Source organism: Gobio gobio, assembly GCF_949357685.1.
Source record: "Gobio gobio genome assembly, chromosome: 18".
NCBI lineage: Eukaryota > Metazoa > Chordata > Actinopteri > Cypriniformes > Gobionidae > Gobio > Gobio gobio.
The window spans coordinates 16114378-16141764 of NC_137111.1; the positions used below are offsets into that span (position 1 = coordinate 16114378).

General features: G+C 39.4%; 2 protein-coding genes across 2 annotated transcripts; both read left to right on the top strand.

Annotated features, from left to right (window-relative positions):
- The first annotated feature begins 236 nt into the window (after window positions 1-236).
- calm2a (calmodulin 2a (phosphorylase kinase, delta)) lies at window positions 237-4291 on the top strand. Its single transcript, XM_079842790.1, has 6 exons — window positions 237-350; window positions 1251-1281; window positions 3142-3285; window positions 3372-3478; window positions 3552-3687; window positions 3891-4291. The coding sequence occupies exons 1-6, from the start codon at window positions 348-350 to the stop codon at window positions 3917-3919; spliced, it is 450 nt and encodes a 149-aa protein (XP_079698916.1). The 5' UTR covers window positions 237-347; the 3' UTR covers window positions 3920-4291.
- An 894-nt stretch (window positions 4292-5185) lies between these two features.
- On the top strand, window positions 5186-20145 carry stpg4 (sperm-tail PG-rich repeat containing 4; the record flags this gene model as incomplete). The annotated part of the gene is given in 9 exon segments (XM_079842237.1): window positions 5186-5203; window positions 5821-5843; window positions 5845-5908; window positions 7277-7333; window positions 7787-8044; window positions 8324-8388; window positions 12438-12483; window positions 18227-18331; window positions 20035-20145. Coding segments are annotated over 9 exon segments (747 nt in total).
- Between the last annotated feature and the right edge of the window lie 7242 nt (window positions 20146-27387).

Sequence of the window (27387 nt, forward strand, 5' to 3'; positions counted from 1 at the left end):
CGATTGACGCATCACACTTTAGCAGAATGTATGACTCCGCCGCTTAGCTAGTTCCACTCAAAACAAGCACCCCCTCGCTGTATAATATATATATTCACGATTTGAAGACGTCACTATCGTATAAAATTCACGGTAATCTGTACTGCACGCTCACGCATCACAATTGTGACATTTTTGACGATCGTTTCTGATAGGGAAGGAAGTGTGTTGGCGGATGGAGAGAAAGTAGGGGGAGGGGTTTATAAGCGACCATTAAAGGCGCGTCAAGCCCTGTAAGATTGCATCCTGTTTGTTTGCCAGCTGCGGACTGTTGTTCTGTGTGGAAATACATCTGTTAAAACAGCGCGATGGTGAGTAAAAACTATTATGTGTTAACGTCACTGATTATTTGGTGCAAAATTTAGTTATTATAGACAGTATACATACAATAATGCGCATAATAGACAGTATAGAGTTCGTTGGTATTGAATAGTTAACGTTATATCTAACGTAAATATGTTTTCATTGAATGTATGGGAGTCATATGGTTTAATGACAGGTAGTCTTCTGCTTGGGTTTTATATATGCGTATTCATTTAATTTCATAGGGGAATATCAGTAGTATATTTAATTCATGTTTTAACTTGAAATAATTTAAAGCAACAGCTTGGAAAAGCTTCATTGATAGCCAATACCGTTTATGGGGTACGTCACCTGCAAATATGGCGCATTTCTCTTGCACAAGCTTATGATTGAATATGTCCTCGTTATCAAACACGCGTATGGAAAGCATTTGGACGTCTGGTCCTTTAATTCAATGTTCTATTCACGAATTAAGCAGTACAAAGACTTTTAAGAGCGGTGGACAGGGACTGCGCCACCTTCTGCAGTTAGCATCAACGGGAAAGTTCACCTCAAAATGAAAAGTCATTTATTCATTCTCATGTTGTTACAAACCAATACAACTGGTTGACTTTCTTCTTTGGAACACAAAAGGAGATGTTAGACACTGACAGTCTCAGTCTGTGTTTACTTTCATTCCATCTTTTTTACCCCATAATGAAGGTGAATGGAGACTGAGGCTGTCATTCTGACCAACATCATATTTTGGGGTGAATTGTTCTTTTAAATAGAAGGGAATCAGATCCTTTTTGATGCCCAGGTTTTAAACCACCAATACTAAAATTAATGGTTGACCAATATAGGTTTATAATGCTTCATGCATAATTGTTCTCAATGTAGGCTATGTCTTCTCTTTTTCTCCTTTGCAGGCTGATCAGTTGACAGAAGAACAGATTGCCGGTAAGAAATCTCCCCCTCCCGTCCATTGGCACATGGTCTGTGGTGTGGATTCCCGTGGTTTCCCCTCGCCTTCGTTCCTCCTCCCCTCTCAACGTGGATTTATATCATTTCCTTTTATGGCGAGCCCTGAGACTTGGGACAAATTCCCCAAATTAATGGACAGGTTGTTGTGGTGGGAAGCATGTAACACCAGGCTTTAAAACTAATTGGTTGAGTAATTTCCTGGGGCTAGTTGTAGTTTTCGATGAACACACCCTTCTCTGTTGGAGAGAGTTAGTAACTGCAGGCACCGAGGAACAAGGGTGTGTCCCCTGCTGGACTGAACATCTCAATGGCTTTGACGTGAAGTTACAGTTTCACCGGCAGCTGGCTCGCTTTGAGTGATTTCTGACCTGATATTGCAGATTCGAGTATCATGATGGACGTGTTACTTTGGGACGTGATGTTCCTGATGTCGTTATAATACGTTTAAAAGGTGTTTTGGATTCTTAGGGTAATTTTAATGGTGTATATAGTGTTTATTTCTTTTTTTTTCTTCTTTTTTTATCTCTTTGTCTCTAATGTAATAGATATGTGCTTGTTTTATGACAACAGAATTTATGTTTCATTTTAGGTGATCTGAGATTCATATTTCAGGTATCGCATGCAAAGACCACCCTGCAAGTTTAGTTTTATTCTGAGTACTTTGGAAGAAAAGGAATGTGAAAACCTCACACTTTCAGGATCACCTTTGTGATTTTGAATAATGCTTCTGATCATGGTTGTGCGATTACAGTAGAGAACCTCAAACAGAAATGCTCTGAAACCATTTAGGTCATTGTGGTCTGTCTCCATAGCGACAGTGAGGTCATGGTGGTTTATCCATCGAGACCTAGTCTCCAAAGAGTCTCCCTGGAGACTGTGTGAGGTCACAGCAGTGTTTCCATACTACTCTGAAGTCTAGATCCTATATCCGCTCAATGGGGTCACAGCACTGGTTCTCCATATGGTTCAGTGGGTCTCCATAGGAACAGAGTGAGGTCACAGTGCTGGATCTCCATAGAAACGGTGCCTCAGAGTTGATAGTTTGCATACAAACAGGGTAAGGTTTCATTTATGCGAGGACAGGCAATTGTAGTGGCGTTTTTACATAAACAGACGTCACATTTCTCTTTAGAGGGAGTGATATCTAGGACTTTTTCCATTGTAGTTGTTCAAGCCTGTTCTAGTTTGGGTGTCACACATGTTTGTCCTGTGTGTGCCTTGCGTAATAAACTGGTAATTACAGACTGGTGTAGTAATGCAGACCCCCCCTCCCTATGCAGTGTTCATTATGAGTATGGACAAACTGCTTTTTAAAGACTGCCTAACTTTGCTGTCATGCACTATGGTTGTCTGTGTGTGGTGGTCTCGGACCCTGAATTTTAAAGTAATTTGCAACCTGTTTTATTTCCATAATCAGACATGTTGCTTTCCAGTACTAATTGGTTGGGTAACTTTTCAGAATGAAGCCTGGAGTTTGAAAAAGAAGGATTTACTACACCAGCGAAAATGCAGAGTTGCTTCATAGCTATTGCATTTTAAAAAAGGATTATTTTTGTTGTTGTTTTTTTAGAATAGCAGGCACCTGACCAAGAACACATGTTAAAGTAAATGGGGTCATCTTATGTTTCATGTTAACTTTAAATGCTCTATGGTTGAGCTCCAGCTCCTTTTGCATTAATATCTGAAAGAGCTTGTTTTGAAAGTGTATTTGGGCATCCCTTTTTTGGAACTGGCCTCACTGGTTTCTCTGTGTGTCTTTTGTGTTCAGTGTTTGTTTATCTTTGGGAGACTCTGTTAATACAAGATCCTATTCTATTTATCTGTCACTCTTCACAGAATTCAAAGAGGCTTTCTCACTCTTTGACAAGGACGGCGATGGCACCATCACAACCAAAGAGCTGGGCACTGTCATGCGCTCTCTCGGACAGAACCCAACAGAAGCTGAGCTGCAAGACATGATCAACGAAGTGGATGCTGATGGTGAGGACGGCCACATGCATCCTCAACCCAAGTGAATGGGAAAAGTTGGGGTTTGTCTGAACTGAATTCTTTCGCTTTCTGCATAGGAAATGGCACGATAGACTTCCCAGAGTTCCTGACCATGATGGCGAGAAAGATGAAGGACACAGACAGCGAGGAGGAGATCAGAGAAGCATTCCGTGTCTTTGATAAGGTAAAGCTTGTCCAGTTCCAGAATAAGACACAAAGTCAGGTGCAGTCGCTGACCTGGATATCCTGTGCTTTAGGATGGGAATGGCTACATCAGCGCAGCTGAATTGCGTCACGTCATGACAAACCTTGGAGAGAAGTTGACCGACGAGGAGGTTGATGAGATGATCCGAGAAGCAGACATTGACGGAGATGGACAGGTTAACTACGAAGGTGAGTTTTGGAACTCATTGGTTGTGTCCTCAGAACATGCTTTGTTTAATATACTGTTATGCGGAGTGGGATTTTTGGATCAATAAGATGTCAGTTGGCACAGTCATGGCTGGTTAGGATATGGTGTCAGGGTGCATCTTTAGTTCATGTAAGAAATCTTGTCACCGTTCAGAAACGGACTAACCCGTTCTATTTCTCCACAGAATTTGTACAGATGATGACGGCGAAATGAAGGCCTTGTACAGATCCTCTCTCTTCTATAAATAATTTGCCTTTTTTCTGTTTAATTTATCTGTAAAATGTTAAGTCCCCTCCCCTTCCTCCTCCCGGCTGTCCAAAGGAACTGCATGTAAACTGCATAGGATCTTCAGTCCTCATGTCCCTTTCTTTTGCTGTCATCGTGTTTTTGGAGTAGCGGTGCGGTTACACGATCAGGTGCTTGTTGCCGCGAAGAGGGGGTTGTGACGTGCAAAACGTACACGTCACGTCTGTCTGCCCCCCCCCTCATGCGTAGCAAGAGTGGAGACCTGCCAGCTGGTTGTCTTCTGGCAGCGACGTTGGCATGGCAACAATGTAGAGGAGTAACTCTGCATGGACTATGGACAAAGAAAAAAAAAATAAAAATTATATATATATATATATATATATATATATATATATATATAATTTCTCAGCATTGCACTACTGCAAAAAAAAAAAGACGGGTGTATCTACAAGATACTCGTACATAAACTCTTTTTGTATCTGCTGTTCTATACTACGAACTTGTTTGAATCTTACAGTGCTTTTTAATGTTCTAATCACTTATTCACATTATTAATTTTTTTTCTTTACCTTTTCTTTCTTTTTCTTCTTTTTTTAAGCCGCTTAATGGCATTGTCATGCCTCAGATAGTCCATTCCAAGTTGTATATTTGTTTTCCAATAAAATTGACTATTTACCCATATTGGAAAGTTTCTTTGTTTGCGGCGCATCATTTAGCCCTCTGATTAAAAACTCTTCTGTTAATCATTATGCATCTCACAGCTGTTTTTATTTTTTTTTTAGTTTTAAACCGTTAACTAGTTTCCTTAACAGAGTTGTTTACTCTATTTATTGTAATAGTTGAGATTATTAATTTGTAAATCATTATACGACGCATCTGAGTCAGCTGGACAAAGTACTATGTGTAATCACAGGATAGGATTGGGGTGAGGCCTCGATGTCAAACAAAAGCTCATTAAAGTAATCTTGAATGACAATTATTGTAAAAGTCATCCTTTTCCTCATGAGAATGTTCTATTCAGAAGTTTGGCTGGGTTTATCAGAGGCTAGTTGGTTTTGATGCATATTTGGAGTATTTATGCTGTTATAATATAGTTATTACACAGTTATAAAGTATCATACGCCCATCTCTCCACATTAGGTGTAAATAGCTTTTTGGGCAACCCAAAACAAAAGTATGAGGTTTTTTTTTTTTTTTCAAGAGCTTATTACAATGACAGCAGTAAACTGAAGCATGGCTTGGTTCTTCATGGTATGTCAGTGTTGAAGTGCACTGGTACAGGAGACAGCTCTGACAAACAGTAAACACTGGGCCCTTCAGTTGCTTGTTAGAAGCATGTGTTCCTGGTCGCCTAGCAACAGAGCAGAACATTCTGCCCTAAACTCCCAGAGAGCTGCCTTCTCTGCCTCACAGCTTCTGCTGTGTTATTCATGTGTGACAAACCCTTACAAGCAGATGTGTCATGCCTCTTACGTACAAAAAATTATAAGAATAATGATAAAACTCATTTTATATTGTGTCGCCAAACTAGACAGATCCCTTTCAAAGCTTGGGAGAACTTTAAATTAAAGATGAATTAACTAATTTAATACATTAGGAGAAAATAAAACCTGTATACATACAGTACAACACTAATTGTGGATAGCAGCTCAGATAACTTGGTCTTGAATAAAAATTATAAGTGTCTCATTGTAATTTCTGATCTAAGAGTTTGATGAACAAACTCATTGAGAATTTTTTCCCAACATAAAACAAAATCAGTAAAAAATAATGAATAAGAGAGCAAATAAATAGCAGAAACCCGTGTATCCAGTACTCTCGATTAATAGTTAAATAGTTCTAGTATCTAAGCAACGTTTCTTGTTGAGGTGTCTGTTACAGAAAACAAACAGGAACGACAGAACTATGGCCAAAGGAAGAGAGAAAACATTACCCAAAGGGAAATGTATAGATGGGGTAAGTTTTCACATTTGTTGTGGTGGAAGGCTGGTGCATAAGAATTGATAGTGCAGGGATCTTCGGACCTGCAGTGTTTGAGGGGTTTATTTCCAACCCTCATCTAACACACTGTTCAGTAATATTCTAGTAATCCTGAAGACCTCCATTTACTTGTTCAGGTGTGTTTAATTAGGGTTGGATCAATGTGCACCTTTTCTCAACACAACCAATCAAAAGTTTTTATTTTATTTTAATAAGGCATTTATAATGTTAAAAAAAGTTTGTTTTGTTTTACTTTCTATCAAAGAATCCTGTAAAAATGTATCACAGTTTATGCAGCACAACTGTTTTCAATATTGATAATAATGATAAATGTTTCTTGAGCAGCAAATCAGCATATTAGAATGATTTCTGAAGGATCATGTGACACTGAACATTTGACGACTGCTGAGAATTCAGCCAATTACATTTTAAAAATACAGAAAAGACTAATTTTGAATTGTAATAATATTTTCAATATTACTGTTTTTCCACTATTTTTGATAAAATAAATTCAGCCTTGGTGAACATAACAGAATCTCACCAACTCCATATACATATAACATTATCAGGTGAAGTGAATAACACTGATTATCTCTTCAGCACGTCACCTGTTGGTGGGATATCTTAGGCAGCAAGTGAACATTTTGTCCTCAAAGTTGAAAATTGTGATGGCTAGACTACTGTCGACTGGGTCATGGGCGGCCAAAGCTCATTGATGCACGTGGGGAGCGAAGGCTGGCCCGTGAGGTCCGATCAAACAGACGAGCTACTGTAGCTCAAATTGCACAAGAAGTTAATGCTGGTTCTGATTGAAAGGTGTCAGGATACACAGTGCATCACAGTATGGCGCTGCATAGTCGCTGACCAGTCAGAGTGCCCATGCTGACCCCTGTCCACCGCCGAAAGCACCAACAGTGGCACGTGAGAACTGGACCACAGAGCAATGGAAGAAGGTGGCCTATTCTGATGAATCACTTTTCTTTTACATCACGTGGATGTAAAAAATGGCAAAACATTTTTTTTTTTAGATTTGAGGAGCACGAGTCTGAGGTGTTGACTTGGCTTCCGAATTCCCTAGATCTCAATCCAATCGAGCATCTATGGGATGTAATGAACAAACAAGTCCGATCCATGGAGGCCCCACCTCGCAACTTACAGGACTTAAAGGATCTGCTGCTAACATCTTGGTGCCAGATACCACAGCACACCTTCAGGGGTCTAGTGGAGTACATGCCTCGACGGGTCAGGGCTATTTTGGCAGCAAATGGGGACCAACACAATAATATGTCATAATGTTATGCCTGATCGGTATATACTTTTAGTGATCAGTGCTCTTTTTTTCAGAAACAGAAAGAAGAAATTTTCACTGACAGAAGTGGTTGGTGGAGAAACACTATAAAGGTAGGTGATATTTTACGAAAGATCTAGATGCACACAATATGAAGTGTACTTATATGGCCTCTTAAAAAATAAGGCCTTGTTCACACCGCACATGAAAGCAGATTGTATTTATTTTGATGCTCATATTAATAGTTTACAGCTTTCACACTGCCTGCATAAGCAGGACTGCGTAACCACAGCTGCAAGTATTTTTGTAATGAAAAGATATGCACTTTAACCCTTTTTATCAGTATAATCATGCTTTTAGTCTAGATGATTTAAGCAGTTTATTACACTTTGTTCTACATAGATTATAGTCATTTAGATGATTTCACAATGTGTTGTAATAAACAATGACTTCACTCAATAACCATTTTATAAGTTGGCTGTTAATAAAGGACATACTCTGTGTAGTAAGCCAGAAATTATGTAAGTTGTGAAATAGGCGTAAAAGAGGTCTCTTTCTACCACCAGAACTATCCCATTCCTGGCAGTTACCACATCCGAGACTTCATAGAGGAGACAGGACTCAATCCGGTGCCTAGGACGTACAGCTTCAAAGGCCCCGGGCGAAACACCCTCATGCCGACTGTACGCCGAGGTGGGGATCTGCTATTGCCCGGGGCTTATAACTTTACTGACTCAACCAATGAGGCTCTGCGGCGCCAGGCAACTTACTCTTTCAAAAACTGCCCCAGACCTGACAACCTCACTTTAGGCCTCAGGGATAAGGTCAGTCAATCACAATAAACGGGACGTCATCCCAATAATATATAGACATACAAACCTTCCTCAAGGTGGTTACTGCCTTGAGGTCAGTTCAACATTCCATGTGATGTACATATCAGTTTTGTGTAACGCCATACAATGCATTTTTTTGTGACTGATACTAAAAACAAAAGCAAAATATTTATCTGATATCAGTGGAGTAAAGCTTTCACCTTTGAGAATATGAATGAGTATGTCAAAACAATTGGTTGATGTGTTAATGTTTGTGTGTGTTTAACACAGGATATTAACCTCTCACCCGGTCATTATGATGTTACGGAGAAGCCTGTCCCCAAATCACCCTGCAAGTGAGTAGCCCTCACGCTCAGCACGCTTTCACACAATGCTAGTCAGAGAACATCACACACTGCAGCTCGCCGATGTTTTTCCATCTCATTCTCAGTTTCTTCCTTAAACTCAGGCAGTTCACAGAACAGCCCTCAGATGCTTTAATGCAGACCTCAACAATAAGGATGGTCCAATGACCCGGGGTCAGTGTCAGAGAGTTTGAGACTTTCACTTGCCTTTGTACTTTTTGCTCAAATACATTTTGCTCAAAGACTTTCAATTTGGCTTTCTGTAATGTACTTAACTGAACACTGCAAATTAGTGACTACTTTTTTGTGAAAAAACAAAAACTGGTAACACTTAAGTGTGGGGAACACATATTCACTATTAACTATGACTTTTGCCTCAACAAACTCCTAATTTACCGCTTATTAATAGTTAGTAAGGTAGTCTTTGTAGCATTTAAGTTTAGGTATTAGGTAGGATTAAGGGATGTAAAATAACTTAATGCAGAATAAGGCATTAATATGTGCTTTATAAGTACTAATAAACAGCAAATATTCTAGTAATATGCATGGTAATAAGCAACTAGTTAATAGCAGGTATTGAACCCTAAAAGAAAAAGACATTTTTAATTGACATATAGGCTAACATGTATTTAACATTAAGATTTTAAAAAGTAGACTAGGTATTAGAGATGCACCCATACTAAATTTCTCTGCCAATACCGATAGCTGATTATTCGGAATATCTGCAGATGCCGATAGTTTGATTTTCTTAAGGAAAAAAAAAATCTCTCCCAAATAATGCTGCAAACTATACTGGGAACCCTCTCAGTTGGTATATTACTATAATATTAAGAGGTTCAAATTAACAACAGAGCTATGATATTCAACTGGTATTTATTTTCAGATATAATAATGTCAAAATGTTTGCATGCAACTTGGTTGCACATAAGGTGGTTTACAAAAACACTTTTCGTGAATGTCGAAGGTGGCAAGCCTAACAGGCATGTTGGTCTTTGTTAGTCGGTGCAGTGTGAATTAACCTTTATACGTTCACAAGTTTATTTTAAATAGTCATTCAGTGAGACAAATTACATTTTTAAAAGTAAATATTTCACGTAGTTGACAGGGTGCAGTGCATGCCAAACACGAATGACTCAGACTGAGAATAATCGTCTTTTATCAACAAACCGAAATACAAAAGAGAATCTTCAAGGGAGTGTCCCCGCACACAACACATTACACATTGTCAGTAACCAACAGAACAGGGAGAACTTGTACACAAAACTAAACATAACCATTACAGTAGTCTTGTTTAAAGGTTTTAGATGAGTCCTAGAAGAGTGGTTCTCAGCAAACTTCCAAGGGGGGCTCAAGATAACTATATATCGGACATAACATTATGACCTTATATTGTGTTGGTCCCCCTTTTGATGCCAAAACAGACCTGACCCATCGATGCATGGACTCCACTAGATCCCTGAATGTGTGCTGCGGTATCTGGCACCAAGATGTTAGCAGCAGATCATTTAAGTCCTGTAAGTTGTTAGGTGGGTCCTCCATGGAACGGACTTGTTTGTTCAGCACATCCCACAGATGCTCGATTCGATTGAGATCTGGGGAATTTGGAGGCCAAGTCAACACCTCAAACTCGTTGTGCTCCTCAAACCATTCCTGAACCATTTTTGCTTTGTGGCAGGGTGCATTATCCTGCTGAAAGATGCCACAGCAACCAGGGAATACTGTATCCATGAAAGAGTGTTCATGGTCTGCAACAATGCTTAGGTAGGTGGTACGTGTCAAAGTAACATCCACATGGATGGCAGGACCCAAGGTTTCCCAGCAGAACATTGCCCAAAACATCACACTGCCTCCGCTGACTTGCCTTCTTCCCATAGTGCATCCTGGTGCCATGTGTTCCCCAGGTAAGCGACGCACCCGCACCCGGCCATCCACATGATGTAAAAGAAAACGGGATTCATCAGACCAGGCCACCTTCTTCCAGTGCTCCGTGGTCCAGTTCTGATTCTCATGTGTTGGCGCTTTCGGCGGTGGACAGGGGTCAGAATAGGCACCCTGACTGGTCAGCAGCTATGCATCCCCATACGCAACAAACTGCGATGCACTGTGTATCCTGACACCTTTCTATCAGAACCAGCATGAACTTCTTGAGCAATTTGAGCGACAGTAGCTCGTCTGTTTGATCGGACCACATGGGCCAGCCTTCCCTCCCCACGTGTATCAATGAGCCTTGACCCTGTCGCCGGTTTGCCACTGTACCTTCCTTGGACCACCTTTGATAGATACTGACCACTGCAGGCCGAGAACACCCCACAAGAGCTGCAGTTTTGGAGATGTTCTGACCCAGTCGTCTAGCTATCACAATTTGGCCCTTGTCAAACTCGTTTAAATCCTTATGCTTGCCCATTTTTCCTTCTTCTACGCAACACATCACCTTTGAGGATGTTTCTCATTATTGTTCTTTGTGTTTATTGCATGTGATCGCTCATTTGCATTGTTAAGCCTCTTGAATCTGGATTATCAAATCAAGCCAGTAAGTGACACATTGGACATTTTTTAACAAACAAATGTTTCTAGTCGTGCTAATATCTAAAGTCATTTATTGGGTAGAAAACATGTTTGATCTTTTGACATGTAAGAGATCTTTGTACCATTAAAACATCCTGCAAGTTTCAGAGCTTAAAACATTCTCTTCATTATAAACAAGCATTCAAGCTTCAAAAACAGCACATTTTTATCTTGCGGGATATGTGATGTCACATGGGCAAATACATTTGCATATGACTGCCTCCAGAGCAAGACGTCAATAAATGGTGATACATCATCACTATTGTTTTGCAGTTTTCAAGAACATTTTGTTGATTAAGGAAGCAGCCAAACTGCATACACTTTTTATTCGTTGGCCAGAGGAAAACTGACACCAAGACTGAGCCTGGTTTCTCCCAAGGGTTTTCTCTCCATTCTGTCACCTGATGGAGTTTGGATTCCTTGCCTCTGTCACCTTTGGCTTTTGGCTTGCTCAGTTGGGGGTCACACAATATTCAACTATATTACTGATCTGCCCGGATTGACACTATATGATTACTGAACTGAGCTGGATATAGCGGCTGTACAGCCGAATCAAATTCTGTTGCATTATTTTCCTGTTTAACACTGCTAACACACTGCTTTGAAACAATCAGCAATGTAAAAAGCGCTATATAAATAAAGGTGACTTGACTTGACTATTGAATCTGACAGCAGCTGCACCACAAACCATAAGTAAATGATTTCATAATTCTTTGTCTTGGTTTTATATGGAACATGTTTTCAAAACACAATAGCAAGTGGGTGTTGGTTTCCTGTGCAATGATGTTAGCCAATCAGGGGCTGTTTACTGACAAGCCTTAAAGGAGCTGCCCCACCCGTCAATGTCATGACCCCTGTCATTTTTTTTTTATTATAATTTTTTTAATTACTTTATAATCATTTTAGTTCGTTCAGTAATTATTTCAATTGTTGTGTACAATTACTCATTTGAACATCAGCAAAACATTTGAGTGAAAGTAAAGATGTTTACACAATTTAATTGTACTTAAGTGTTTAAAATCAAATGTGTTTTTCATAGCTTTGGAAATTTACTGATGAAATCGAGAACCAGGGGAGATTTTCCCAATAAATAAGAGGAAATAAGAGGAAAGATTTACATCACAATGGCCAGATCAAAAGAGTTTTTCTTTAGAAAAGTAGAAGTATTCAGCTGCAATAGTAGAAGTTCATCAAAATAGTGTGAAATACAGTATTTCACACCCTAGTGAATTAAAGAAGATCACATGGCAACTAGCCATTTCTTTCTAGCACAATTGAAAAACAAAATGCATTATTTTTGAAAGTATTAGTAGAGCAAGAACAAATCTGAAGCACCAGCCTGATTGAACAAATAGAATAATCCTTATTGTTGAGGCCTGTAGTGTTTCACCTGTGTTTGTTGACTCTTTCCTCTCCTCCCACCCTGTCTGCACTATTTTATTGTCTTCTCTTATGACACTCGTCTCTTATTGCAGACACGTGATGTTCCGATCAGCTGTACAAAGGGTCAGCTTTCTCCCAGTAAGTGTCCGGTTTCATTGTGAATAATATAGTCTAACATATTATGTGTATATTAAATGCTTTGCCTGTTTTACAGCAGAATGTTTTGTAAAGCATGTTCGTTGCTGTGAGTGAGGTTCACTGCTGCGCATCAATGTTGAGGCTTCAGCGGCTTCAGTGGCAGTGTTGGCTGGTTATTTGAGCTGTGTTGGCAGCTGTCTGGTGTTGACGGAAAAGTGAGGATGCTAAATCATCCTCTGGGTCTCATTAGGGTAAACATTAGGGCTTTGTGTGGTTGTAGAAGGGTGTCGTTTCATGTAAGACAAGCGTTTTGTCAAAGGTTAAGTAGCAAAGAAACCTCAAGCTTATTCTTAAGATGACAGATCAACAGCAAACAGGCAAACTGTATAACTCAGAGGCTGATCTTCAATAGAGTCTATAGGCTGGAATACACACAAGACTTTTCAATTCTGAACAGATTTAAACCACTAGGCATCATACACTTGCCAACTTAAATGGTTGAACAAAAAAAAAAAATAGAAACATTGGGTATCATACGCTGAATGACTGAGGATACCAGACTTTAAAGTTGTTAAGAACACAACAAAAGACGCTTTTCCACAGATGGGCTGAACGGTTCTAAGAATGGTAAAGGCACCCACACACTACAATATATTCGGGCCGATTTTGGTCCCAATTCTCCCCTTCTGACAATCCAGGTAAGATTATCTTGATGGTTCTACAGATAATTTTATCAGACTTTCCTGTGGTGTGAGGTGTGTTAAGAGTGATTGAACCTGATCGGAAGAATTTCGGAGCCACCCTGATCTCAAATCGTAAATTTTTAACATGTTGAATATTTACAATCAGAAATCCTGTTGTAGGGGAAGAACCCAGAGGACAAACGTGCGCACGCTCTGGACATTATCACGTGAAACGAAACAATACCCAATCAGAAAGTGAGCTGACGGAAGACTCACCTCGAGCTCACTCTGTAACATGTATATATATTTTCTATAAAAAGCAATCCATACACTATAAGCGCTATTTCTTGCCAGTTGACTGCCATGTTTGTTTACTTTAAAGTCCTGTTTGATGCGAGAGATTTTGCTAGATTTCCCGTGTTCACAGGCAGGACTCTGGTTGTTTGTGAATGGGACCTGCTAGTGTGTGGTGTTCTTTCCTGATCACATCGCAGCACTCGACACGCTAGAGGAACAAAACGGTTAAATGATTTCTTATCGTCATGTTTGTGGCCTCTCACATTTTGAGTTTAAAAATATTTTAGTGTGGTCCAAGCTTTAGCATTAGCATTGAATCTGCTCGGAAGAATGTTGGGGCCATAACGATCTCAAATCGTAAATATCCAACATGTTGAATATTTACAATCAAAAATCCTGTTGTGTGGGGGGAGCCCCGAGGACAAACACGCACTCACTCTGTAGATTGTCCCGTGGAACGAAATGGTACCCGATCAGAAAGCGAGCTGATGGAAGATGGAAATATAACACGACTTCATCTAAACCTTTTTCTTTTTTCCCCTGTGAATTTTCTGTAAAAAGCAGTCCAAACACTATTATTGCCATCATCAGGGGAAAAGTCGTGGCCTAATGGTTAGAGAGTCAGACTGGTAACCCAAAGGGTGTGGGTTTGATTCTCAATACAGGAAATGACTAAGGTGCCCTTGAGCCCTTATCTCTAAAGGTTTAACTGCGAGAGATTTCCTGTGTTCACAGTCAGGAATCTGGTTGTTTGTGAATGGAATATGTTAGTGTGTGGTGTGTAATGTCTTGGTCACATCGCAGCACTCCACATATAGAAACAAAACTGTTAAATCTATGACTTTTTCATCGTCTCTCACATTTTGAAAATATGATAAGATTTTCAAAATCTTCTAGTCTGGGCCAGCCTCCAAAGAGCTCTGTTATCAGCCTCACAGTGAAAAATGAAACCATATTCGGATTAGCACAGAATGGAACAGCTAAGCAAAGAGAACGGTTTGGCCCAATGGTGGAAAAGTGACTAAACTCATGCAGAAACGTACCTTGTTGCTAGGAGATGCATGAGAAATTAAAACAATGTGTTCCAAAATCGGCTCAAAATATCAAACATGTTTGATATCCTCTGACTGGATAAAATCATCTTCAGCTAAAAATTGGAGTCTGTGCCCATCCTACACCACACAATTTTCGGTGAAATATGTCAGCTATGACAGCCTGCAGACTGACTCTAACTTTCGGCAATTAGCCTTGACTTGTCCAGACTGCAAATTGGGCCAAAAATCTGTACAAAAATCATGTTGTGTATTCCAGGATATTTTAATTATTTGCCTCAGATATTTCTTCTACAAAATTATTTAAATGACATAAGTGTTGTAGCTGATTCGGCCACAGCTGTGATGATAATCAGACTAATAACTTGTTCAAGTGTGATGTCTTTTATGCAAAAGTTAAAAATTAGTTATTAATGAATAATTGGTAACACTTTACAATAAGGTTGTATTTGTTAAAGGGTTAGTTCACCCAAAAATGAAAATTCTGTCATTAATTACTCACCCTCATGTCGTTCGACACCCGTAAGAACTCGTTCATATTCGGAACACAAATGAAGATATTTTTGTTGAAAGCTGATGGCTGAGAAAGGCTTCAGATAGGCCTCCATTGGCATTCAGTACATTTACACTCCCAAGACCCATAAAAGGCACTTAAAACGTCGTTACAAAGTCCATCTCACCACAGTGACTCTACAATAATTTTACGATGCGACGACAATAGTTTTTGTGCGCAAAAAATAAATCAAAATAACAACTTTATCCAACTTGTTCTTGTCTTCCGTGTGTGCCTCCACGACGCATGCGCGAGAATATGACGCAGATCCGGCGTTCGAACACATGACCCAGAAGCGATTTGTTTAAAAGCAGAGGAAGACGCGCGTATCTAAGCTGTTGAATTCTACATTGATCGTGCTTTAGGTCTCAGCGTAGTTCTCAAAATGGGGTTAAAGTGTGCATTTCATGGATTCCCGAACCCCGGCGCTACGTCATATTCTCGCGCATGCGTCGTGGAGGCACACACGGAAGACAAGAACAAGTTGGATAAAGGTGTTATTTTGATTTTTTTTTTGCGCACAAAAACTATTGTCGTCGCATCGTAAAATTATTGTAGAGTCACTGTGGTGAGATGGACTTTGTAACGACGTTTTAAGTGCCTTTTATGGGTCTTGGGAGTGTAAATGTACTGCATGCCAATGGAGGCCTATCTGAAGCCTTTCTCAGCCATCAGCTTTCAACAAAAATATCTTCATTTGTGTGCCGAAGATGAACGGAGGTCTTACGGGTGTCGAACGACCTGAGGGTGAGTAATTAATGACAGAATTTTCATTTTTGGGTGAACTAACCCTTTAACATTAGTTAATTCATTAGTATAACTAAACACTGACCTGCCACTTTATTAGGTACAGTTATTCAACTTCTCATTAACGCCAATATCTAATCAGTCAATCACAAGGCAGCAACTCAATGCATTTAGTTATGTAGACATAGGCTGTTTCTCAATTCCAAGAACAAGACTTAGGTTCTTGTGGAGACCAGCCTTGCCAGGTGACCTTGAAAGAACGAACACGGAAGGACGCAAGGACACATCTTTGTAAGAATTGAGATGTGCTGTGATCTTGTTACTCAGCTGACCATCCCAGCATAAGTAGCAGCATATTATAAGTAATACTCAACGACCGCCCGCAGCATCTTCTGGGATTTCTAACGGTTTGATTCTCTCAAGTCTGCATTCAATGCATCCTCGATATCAAGAACACATCCGGGCACTTTCATGCATCCTCTCCGTTCTTGAGTATTGGAATTGAACTTTGACGTTTGATGATGACGTAGAGCGAGAAAACAATGATGCAAGATCTCTGAAGAACACATATTGAGAAATGGCTATAGCATCAGAATGGGGAAGAAAGGTGATTTAAGTGGCTTTGAACGTGGCATGGTTATTGGTGCCAGATGGGCTGAGTCTGAGTATTTCAAAAACTGCTGATCTACTGCGATTTTTCACACACAACCATCTCTAGGGTTTACAGAGAAAATATCCAGTGAGCGGCAGTTCTGTGGGCGAAAATGCCTTGTTAATGCCAGAAATGAGAGGAGAAACAACCATGCCACGTTCGAAGTCGCAAACTTTGGAATCTTGGCAAATCTGAGCACAGTTTGAGACATTGTTAAGATCTTTTCTGAAACTCTACTCAATCACCTTTCTTCCCCATTCATCAGATTTTCTTGACCACGTCTACATGCCTAAAAGCACTGAGTTCCTGCCATGTGATTGTCTGATTAGATATTTGCATTAATGAACGGTTGAACATGTGTACCTGTGGCTGATGAGCGAGTATGTGTATAAAAAGCTGGTTATGTGGCACACCGGGTATGTTTAAGAGTAAGTACGTGGAAAACCTCAATTTTCGGTTCCAAAATCAGAGGTAACTTTCAGGGTATGTAAGAAGCCATAAAAACGTATTCTCTGAACATAACCTTCCCCGGAGCAGCTCATGTTCCAGGGTTAGTTTACTTTATAATACTTTTGTTTGTGGATTAATTTTTTGAACAATCAGTTGATTGGATGATTCAATGACTCACTCATACATACACTCGCCTGTTTTGCATAAAACGTATAAATCAATAAAATAAATATGAATCACATAGTTCATATACTTTGATGAGAAATGTTTGAGGTTATATCTCATGTATCCTGGGCAGTGAGCACAGTTTGATTATATGTTCTCTGAAACTTTTAAGATTACTGAGGTATTTTTTGATAAGGAGAAAAGTGTAAGCTATTTTCTCTCTTTGTTCTCCATTCAGTTGCATTGATGTGTAGGTGGTACTATGCAGAGATCGTATTTCTTGTTTTTCATTCCTGGGTAGTTTTCACAGGTTTACCTTAAGGCATTTGAAAATACAGAGAAAGCTTCTTTTTTATATTGATATCCATTTTTTTCTTTGTTGAGTTGTGAGTAGCTTGTGTTGGAGGGTGTTGAATCTGGCTTTTCTGGACAGGAGTCACACCCATAATGAAATAATAGCTCAGTGCCTCTTCAGGCATGTGCAGTATGGCACAGCTATCCGCTCTTGTCCAGGGGAATGCCGAGCTTGCTGGGCGTCCCATAGAAGAAGGGCTCAACAGCCTGATGCCTTTAAAAGCATCGGAAGTTGACCTAATGAGCAAGCAGGCAGAGGGAAGTGAGTTTCCTTGCGACCAGCATTAACACCTCCGGCACGGTTCAACCCTCCACACACACCACTGCACAGGCCAGCTGGATCAAGTGAGGCCGCCGGTGGAATCAAATGGCATGCAATGATAGCAGACAGCTTCTGTAGCACAGGCGCTAAGCAGTGGAAGCTCTTCTTCTCAACTATGCTTTTGAAAGCACATAAATAGATCTATATCTATTATTATACAGTCAAGCTCAGGTCGATTAATTGTTTTTTTTGGAGTTCACTAATTAGATGTTTTGATCTTCCAATCTAAAGGAATATTTTAGCCCGTGGAACACAAAAGGGCAAGTTTATCAGAATGTCCAAGCAGCTTTTTTAGCATATAATGAAAGTGGATGGCGATTTAAATTAATAAGGTCCAAAACAAGCTCCATGAAAGGTTCATAAAAGTAGTTCACATGACAATTTTGGGGTGAACTATTCCATCACCTGGTTCATTAAATTCAATTGGAATTTTTCTTTTGTTGACTTGACTTCCATTAATGGATTCAGAAGGAAGGACCAGCACCTGGACATTACAATCCAAGGCCAAGCACAGGCATTGCAGTCACTTCCTGCTTTAGGTCTACAGTACCACGGCTGTACAGTGTGCACTCGGTGAGCTCCATTTCTATGCCTGTTCAATAACAAACTCTACAATCCTACATTAAGTCTTACAACAGCAAAACTAGCCTTAGGGCCATTGATTTACAACACCGAAATCAGTGTATTGATCATAAATGGGATGAATGTGCATGTTATAAAGTGAAATGGGCAGCCCAGGCTCATTGGAAAAACATACCTGGTAACATTTCTGCAAAACTACATTGCGTAGTGCATGTTTTGCGACAGTTTCAAAGTGAAATCCGAAACAGATTAATCTGACATGTGTATCTGGCAATGTTTTATTACATTGGTTTTTGTACATATCACCACAGTTCTGAATTGAAATGTGAGTAGGGCTAAAATGTTAAATGTCTGCACGAGCGCAAAGGTGTACGCAACAAAAATCACGTCATCGTGGTTTGGCCGGTTGTGCGCGTTGAGTGCGCGAGACCCCATTTCGGGTGCCGGTGTGCACGGTATGCTCACATTTTAAAATGACGTACACCTACACCTACACCTACACTAAACCTTAAACCTACCCGATAGTGTTAACCAAAGCAAATGTGACATGAAAACGCAATTGCAGAAGCAAACATGACATTTAGCTGGTTTCTAAAAGTCTTTGAGCTCTTTTGTCGTAACTCGTGTTTCACAGTACAGGCACTCTTAACGCATTATAGTCCTTCACGTCTATTGCGATCTAAAAATTCTAGCCAGCTGATAATACCTAGAATATCAAAATAAACTCCTGGCGGTACATCCTTCCCCTATTTAGAATGTATATGCTGGAACTAGTCTTCCTAGCATTGATCGGGAAGCAGACACACTCATGTCAGTTTAAATCTAGACTAAAAACACATCTCTTTAACCTGGCATACACATAACACATTATCAATTTCTGTAATTCAAAACATGTACAATTATTGTTAGGCTACATTAACTAGGTCTGCCGGAACTGGGAACACTTCCCATAACACCTGATGTACTCTTTACATCATAAGAATGGCATCTTCGGTAATATTAGTCTCTCTGTTTATCCCGAGGTTTACTGTAGTCACCCGGATCTAGGCCGTATCCAGATCAGATGGTGGACCTGCGCCTAGACACGACCACAACAAAGCCCTGAAGTGTCAGCAGAGACCATGTCAACTAGACTCTCCCGTGTGAAGGCCTCATCGACACGATAAATGTTTTTTTTCCCCTCTGTACAGATGAAAACGTTATCAAAATGATTCCCGTTTATAAAACGCTGTATTATGCATACCAGACAAGTAATTGGTGATTTCACTTTGTAAAGAAAGACAATGTGCGCATGCAAATAAGCATTCAAACACGCATGCCTATAGACGTAATACGCATGTGCATGCCGTCACGATTTTCACAGATTCACGTTTTTGAAGTTTACACAAAGATGATAACGGTATCGTTTTCAAAGTTTGCGTCCTCAGGCCACCAAAAATGCTGTCGTCGTGTAAATGAATGTCCAGAATGCATTATAAGTTTTTCGTTTTCAGTTGATAACTATGTCATGAAAGCGGCCCCTAAGTTAATAACTAATGATTTTTACAACGGAAATGAATCAATCAAAAACTGCAGTGACATGTATTGGTTTGTATTTTGCAGAAATGATGCCACATGTACGTTTTTCCACTGAGCCTGTGTTGGAAATAGGGCTTAAAGTCTCAAACCTTTGCTATTTTACCTGTTTTTGACAGGGAACTCCCGGACCAGGTGTGCATGAGCCCACATGGCACAAAGGTCAACGGCTCAGCACTGAGGGCAAAGTGGACTGGGCCTATGACCTCCTTTTTCGCAACACACCATGAAGTTTGCCCTCACTTTCGTCTTTGACCTTCCCTTATGTATTCCTTCTAGTAATATTTCCCTTTTTTTTTTAAAGTAGGGTGTTGCCAGCTGGCATGCGACTGACCCTGTTGAAATGTGGTTGAAACAATGTCAGTTGTTGTTTTAACATTGAAGTATGTAAAACAACATTTAATACTGAATTGTTGTAAAAAGGTAAACAAAATATGTATACATTTGAACAAGATCTGTATGAAACGACATTGAAACAATATTGTGATATTATCATTGATTCGATTTTTTTAAAATTTATCTCTGCTATCTTTAAATGCTATCTCTGTTATGTCATGAGATGACTGTGTGGCTGCCCATATAATGCACAAAGCTGTGTGATGACTCTCACATAGCTCATTCAGCCTGAACAAAGAGATCAGTGTCACACAATAAAACTGCTGTTTACAACGCTCTCACACAATAGCTAGATTAACCCAATTGTTGAGGTCCTGAATAATTCTGCTGGCAAGACAAAAAAAGAAAAGAAAATCAGTGCAACATAAACGAGGTGGAAAGAAATGAAGACAGAGTAGCCCAAGTTGTTGGACATATAAGGGTATTAATTTGTTGTGCAAATTTCTCTTTATAATTCACTAGTGCACAAATCATTACGGCGATAGATACACTGTATACAATGATACGTTGTTGTTTTCTATTGGTCGATCTCATGTGAGTGAGAGGTTGTCCCATCCTCACGCCAGTAAACACACCGTTACAAGAGGGAGGGTACGTTATTTTGATTAAAGGTTATGAGGGTACATGGATTTAAAAAGGAGAAAATTATGCACAGATAAATCATTTTAAAGTGTCCCTATTATGCTATTTTAAAGGCTCCAAATGTTGTTTTGGAGGTCTCCTACAACAGCGGTCACATTCAGCGGACAGACACCGACAAACTGTATTCTTTTTAAATATTTATTTCAACAAATGAAAACCAAAATCAAATCGATGGAAGCTTGTGAATAGTTTTGAAGTGGCTGCGTGCAAGTTCTTCTAAATCACAAAGCCGAGAATCATACTCGCAAATATAATGTTAATTATTAAACCAAACAAAATACAGAACTTTAAAAAGCAATGGGATTATTTTATTGAGTGATACGCAGTAGGTTGAATCTGTGACATAGATTTGCTATCCAGCGTCTTACCATAACCTCCTCAACCTGTGTTTTTACACATAGAAAAGGCTGAAAAGTCTATTACATTGTCCAGTTTTCCATCTAAACGATGATGTGAGTTCCTATGGCAATTCTCGATGCAGCATGAATGACCTTTTCACAATTACGAGTCGACAGAAAATCAAAATAACCTAAACTCACTAGCAGAAAGGCAGCGAGATAAACAAACCAGACCAGAACTCAGCACGCCGTGACAGAAGCTTCACATTCTCTATATCAACCGTCTAGATGGCAGGCAAGTGTTCCAATTCAGTAGAAAAATCGCTCCTCTTCATAACATAAGGATCACGTCCAACATATGTTTTGAATTTTTGTTTATAGCTTTCTAAACCAGCACATCACGTCCATTCTGGTTTTCACTTCCTGCCCTCCATCTGAATTTTGCGCGTCATCAGAACCACGTGATTGCAAACAAGCTATTTGAAAAAAATATTTATAAAATGAACATGCTGTAATGGCCTTGTCACTATAGGTGCATTTACACGGAGCATTGTATTCCGATTACAATCAGTTTAAAAGTCCAATCCGAATGAAAATAATTGAAATTTCAATTGGGTTGAGAGGGGTGGGATGATCCTTTTCCAATCCGTTCGATGGGACTTGATCTGATTGAAAACGGAAACTGGAACATTTTCCGCATGTGCAATGACGTAGAAATGGCATAACGATGAATGACGCTGATTCTTAGTGGTTACACAACTGTTCCTTGTTCTGTTTATTGTCATCTCGGTGTATAAGCCCTCAGTTTTCTTAGTTCTCTGTTCGGTGTAGTTAATGGTAAATAGTTACTCTCTGTGTTCATTAAATTCTCTGTAGCTAATCCTCGTTCCTTCTGCGTCACACTCTTTACTGGATTTATTTAAACATTTTTATATTGCTGGTGCTGTCGTTTTATAAAAGGGAAAGTATTGGTGTTAAATCAACAACTGCACAAAGTCAGTACAAAATTGGTATGTACATACCCAAGATAAGTGAGTAAGTGTTATTGCTGAAATGGTGACCATTTCCATTCTTCCCAAAATAGAATGTGAACGAGTGAGACGAGTGTGCAGTCAGGTGACGCTGTAGGGCTTCATGCAATCACACAAGTCTTTTCTAACAGGGGTCATGTTCAGAGTCAATATCATGCAAGACAAAAGTGGCTGTAGGCCTTGTATCATTTTACATTGCAATGGACAGGTGCTGGTACTACATCACAGGTTAATTATATGACTCATAATATTTTAAAGAGGATGGTCTGATCAGGACAGTGGGAGATGTATACTCTTGTTTGTGAAATATGAACAGTGCAATAAACTTGTCCATCCTGAGAACATCAACTGATAGAGAATACCTAATGTGAGGGTGAATGCAAGGCCACCTCAAAAACTCATGTTGTGGTTGCTGAAGCTAATTCAGTGGAAAATAACACATTTAAAGGGTACATTCACAGGAAGGTTTCTGCCAATCTCATGTTAATCTTGAGTACCTATAGAGTAGTATTGCATCCTTCATATCTCCAGAGAGTCTTTAGTTTTATCATATTTACAAAAGACAGATATACGCTATACCGATTCTTTACGAAAACAGTCAAGCTTGTGGAGGTGTGCAGTGGGCGGAGCTAAAGAGTCACAAGCACACACACACACACACACACACACACACACTACATCATGGCATTATCCCGGATAACTTTCTATTCACTATACGTACTTGTTTACATTATATGCAACATAAAACACAGACATTTGATGCAGTTTCACTCAACTTCTTCAGTTTTGACTCATGACGGGAACAAACAAACACACTTGCAGAACAAACTGCATCCACTGTTTCCTTAACGCTGGGTTATTTGGGAAGCTGAACAAGGTTATTTTTCCCTCACAACCAGAAACACACTTCTTTACTGACATTGTTGATTTCGTGGTCTAAAAACAAAATGACAGCCCTGCCGGCGGCTTTCGAAACCCGAGCGAAGCTCGTTGATGGGCGTCGCTCTGGTTGATGTGGTCACGCGCTCATCCGGGAGAAGTGCCCATACAAGGAATTCCGCCCTTTATGACGTCATACACTCGGAAAAAACTTTCAGAAACGTATTTTAATAATTTAAAGAGTGTATTTAGCACAGAAATACTCATACTGTCATATGTCCAAAAAAAACCCCAAAATAAACAAACAAACAGTGCTTTTATTGGCCATTTTTCATTCTCTCACTTTTCTCTGCTATAATATGAGCTGTGGCTATGTTGTTGGGAATAAAATAAAATAGTTTTTAACTGCCCCATTTTGTGTCAATTTCCATCTTCATACATTCATACCTTCTTCATCAAAAATGAAGCTCATCAATCTGTGGGCATCCATCTGTCAGGGCTGTAACTCAGTCTGGACACCTGACCTTTCATGACTCCAGAGTCCTGCCCCAGTCGGAGCAGGAGCAGCAGGGCTGGCCTGCCACCTGTGAGTAACCAGAGAGCAGGGACAGTGTCTCACACACACACTGAGTGAAACCTGATCAAGGTTTTCTCAGGACGGTGATCACTTTTTTTCATTAAGCACATAATAAATCCAGGTGAATAAACAAATGAGCAGCAACATTAGAAAACGCACTCATTAGTGATGACCTGCATGTGCTGGCTTCTAATAACCCAGTCATTTTACACTATGGATCAGATTCAGACTGAAATGATTTTGGACATCAATAAATGTTACATTCTGTAAGATATGCTGTGCGGCAACATTTGGTTATTCATTATGAGTTTGATCTCGATTAAAATGTTGTACTCCTGATATGAATTTGATTTAGATACTACAATTTTGTCATTCATAATTATGCCTCACCTACCAAGCGTCATGTATGGAGGAAACCAGGCACTGCTCATCACCTGGCCAATACCATTCCTTCAGTGAAGCATGGTGGTGGCAGCATCATGCTGTGGGGATGTTTTTCAGCGGCAGGAACTGGGAGACTAGTCAGAATCGAGGGAAAGATGAATGCAGCAATGTACAGAGACACCCTTGATGAAAACCTGCTCCAGAGTGCTCTGGACCTCAGACTGGGGCAAAGATCTTCCAACAGGACAGCGATCCTAAGAACACAGCCAAGATAACAAAGCAGTGGCTACGGGACAACTCTGTGAATGTCCTTGAGTGGCCCAGCCAGAGCCCCGACTTGAACATCTCTGGAGAGATCTGAAAATGGCTGTGAACCGACGCTCCCCATCCAACCTGATGGAGCTTAAGAGGCCCTGCAAAGAAGAATGGGAAAAACTGCCCAAAAATAGGTGTGCCAAGCTTGTAGCATCAAGCTCAAATAGACTTCAGAGGCTGTAATTGGTGCAATAGGTGCTTCAACAAAGTATTGAGCAAAGACTGTGATTACTTATCTACATGTGATTTTTTGCTTGTTTTTTATTTCAAACAAACTTCTTTCATGTTGTCATTATGGGATATTTGTAGAATTTGGGGGGAAATAATTTATTTAATCCATTTTGAAATAAGGCTGTAACAGAACAAAATGTGGAAAAAGTGAAGCACTGTGAATACTTCTTGGATGCATTGTATGTACCCAGACAGCAACATAGTGTCTGCCCATGCAGATCCAGTCCACATCTGGTACACATGGAATCCACATGTACCAGATGTGGCCCGGATCTGGGCAGACACTATGTTGCTGTCTGGGTAAGAGTGTAGGGAGACCGATTCATCTGTCATTTGCAATGCTTCGTGGGAGGGGATGGTTGCTGCTGAAAGTTTGCCACAAAATGTACTAATAATTCGATTAAATTAAATTCACATTTATTTGTATAGTACTTTTCACAATATTATTTCAAAGCAGCTTTACAGAAAATGCATGCGTCTACATTACAATAATAATAGCATACTGTACAGAAATTTAATAAAGTAAATGGTAAATGGACTGCATTTATATAGCGCTTTTAACAGACCTACGGCCATCCAAAGCGCTTTACATTTTTGCCTCACATTCACACACTCATTCACATACCGACGGCAGTGTCAGCCATGCAAGGCGCCATCCAGCTCGTCGGGAGCAGCTGGGGTTAGGTGTCTTGCTCATGGACACCTTCGCACTTGATCAGGTGGAACCGTGGATCGAACCACCAACCTTCCGGTTTGTAGACAAGCTACATGAACCACTGAGCCACTGAGCCATTTAAGTAATTAAATGTAATAAATAAATAAAATATTGGATAGTCTTCACTGTATGAATTAAATATACATTGATTCTTATTAAAGTTACAAATGTTATTCAGTGAAGAGCTCTCTCGTTTTCTTTTGTTGTATACATTAAATGAGCATATCTAAACATAAGATTTATATATTTGAATTGCATATAAGTTTTTTTCCATGCATTTGGATTACAGTTTTAACATAAACAAATTAATAAACTTAATGTGATTCATATTTGTTAGTCATACATAAATGAAACAGGTAAGATTTATGTAATTGTATTAATACACTGAATGTGATTCATATATGCCAGTCATATGTGAATGAAACAGTTAAGATTTATGTAATAGTGCACAGAAAAACGCCCGTGTTAAATGAACACTTCCGGGTGTTCATGTGTGTGCTCACTACTGAGTTGAAGTATCCTACCATTGAAGCAGTGTTGAAGTTAATGAGATAATTAAGTGATGATTAAGCATTAATGATGAACACCTGATAAGGATCAGAATCACTGAAGGAAAGAGAAACACAAGAACTACAGCTGACTTCAGCCACAGCTTTAGATTAAATCAACTGAAGACAATACATATCTGAAGATCCAAGCAATGGAGGATTAAACAACTCCACAAGCAGCATTACAAGCTTCTTTTATTACTGACCAGACTGACGTTATTTCTGTTTTATTGAAAATAATTGTTTCATTGGAAGTCACCATGATGGAGAATAGTGTTTGCTTTAGTTTGGGCTCTTGCCTGTTTAACTTTAGTTTTTTTTTTTTAGCTGCTTTAACTGTGTGTTTATGAAACACATGTGTTATGGCAAGAATGGCAAGAAAAGCCAATAAAAAATGTGATTGGATGATGTTGGCTTTTTATCAATGATGACATAATCATCATGTAGTGGCTGAATCACTGAGTCTAATTCTCTGCTTGTAGAAGTGATCATTATTAATTTTGTAGTATCCGTAAAAGTAGCCATGTGATTCTACAGCATGAGATCTGTTGCTGTTTGGTAATCGAATAATATGCAGTTTTTAGGAAAAAAAGGTTTTAATCTACGGCATTACTTACACAGTCATCAAGAATCAGCAAATAAATATCAACAATGGTGACAATCAAAAGATTTATGCCGCAGTGCATGCTGGGTATCACCAACAAAAACTCCCCCATGGGTCCCAGCATTCATTGCGGCATGTATAAATTATGCATCTGAATTGTTTCTAATTTTCTTTGATTTTTACTATTTGCTTTCACTTTTGCTGTTTTTGTTGTGACATTTTTAGTAGCTTGTTTTATGTTCAGAGTTGATCTGTTTATCGTATTTTTTTTAATTGTCACCATTGTTGAGATTTATACGCTGATTCTTGATGTCTGTGCATGTCAAGTCAAGTTTATTTATATAGCACTTTTTAGACTGCAGATTGTTTTAAAGCAAATCCACAGTGTTAAACAGGAAAATAATGCAACAGAATTTGATTCGGCCATACAGCCGCTCTGGAGAAAACGGTGATGTCTTCATTTCAATGATCATACAGTGACAATGTGGGCATTAGATTAGTAATTAGATCAGTAATTTAGTTTATATGGTTAATTTAGTTTATTAATTAGTTTTATTTGGATATTTAGTTGAAACATTTACCCCCGGTTTCACAGACAATGCTTAAGCTAATCCTAGACTAAAATGCATGTTTGAGCTATTTTAACTGAAAGAATCTTGCACTGACAAATCTTAAAATGTGTCAGTGGCATTGTTTTGTCTAAAGATGCACACCAGTAATGTTTTTTTCTTGGGCACGTTTATAAAAGTTACTTAAATGTCCTAATTGAACTAAGGCCTAATCCTGGCTTAGTCTAAGCCCTGTCTGTGAAA

Excerpts from the sequence above, each read along its gene's own strand:
- calm2a (XM_079842790.1), top strand. Across the intron at positions 1,282-3,141 it reads GACAGAAGAACAGATTGCCG|AATTCAAAGAGGCTTTCTCA; the intron begins GTAAGAAATCTC and ends CACTCTTCACAG. Across the intron at positions 3,286-3,371 it reads CAACGAAGTGGATGCTGATG|GAAATGGCACGATAGACTTC; the intron begins GTGAGGACGGCC and ends CTTTCTGCATAG.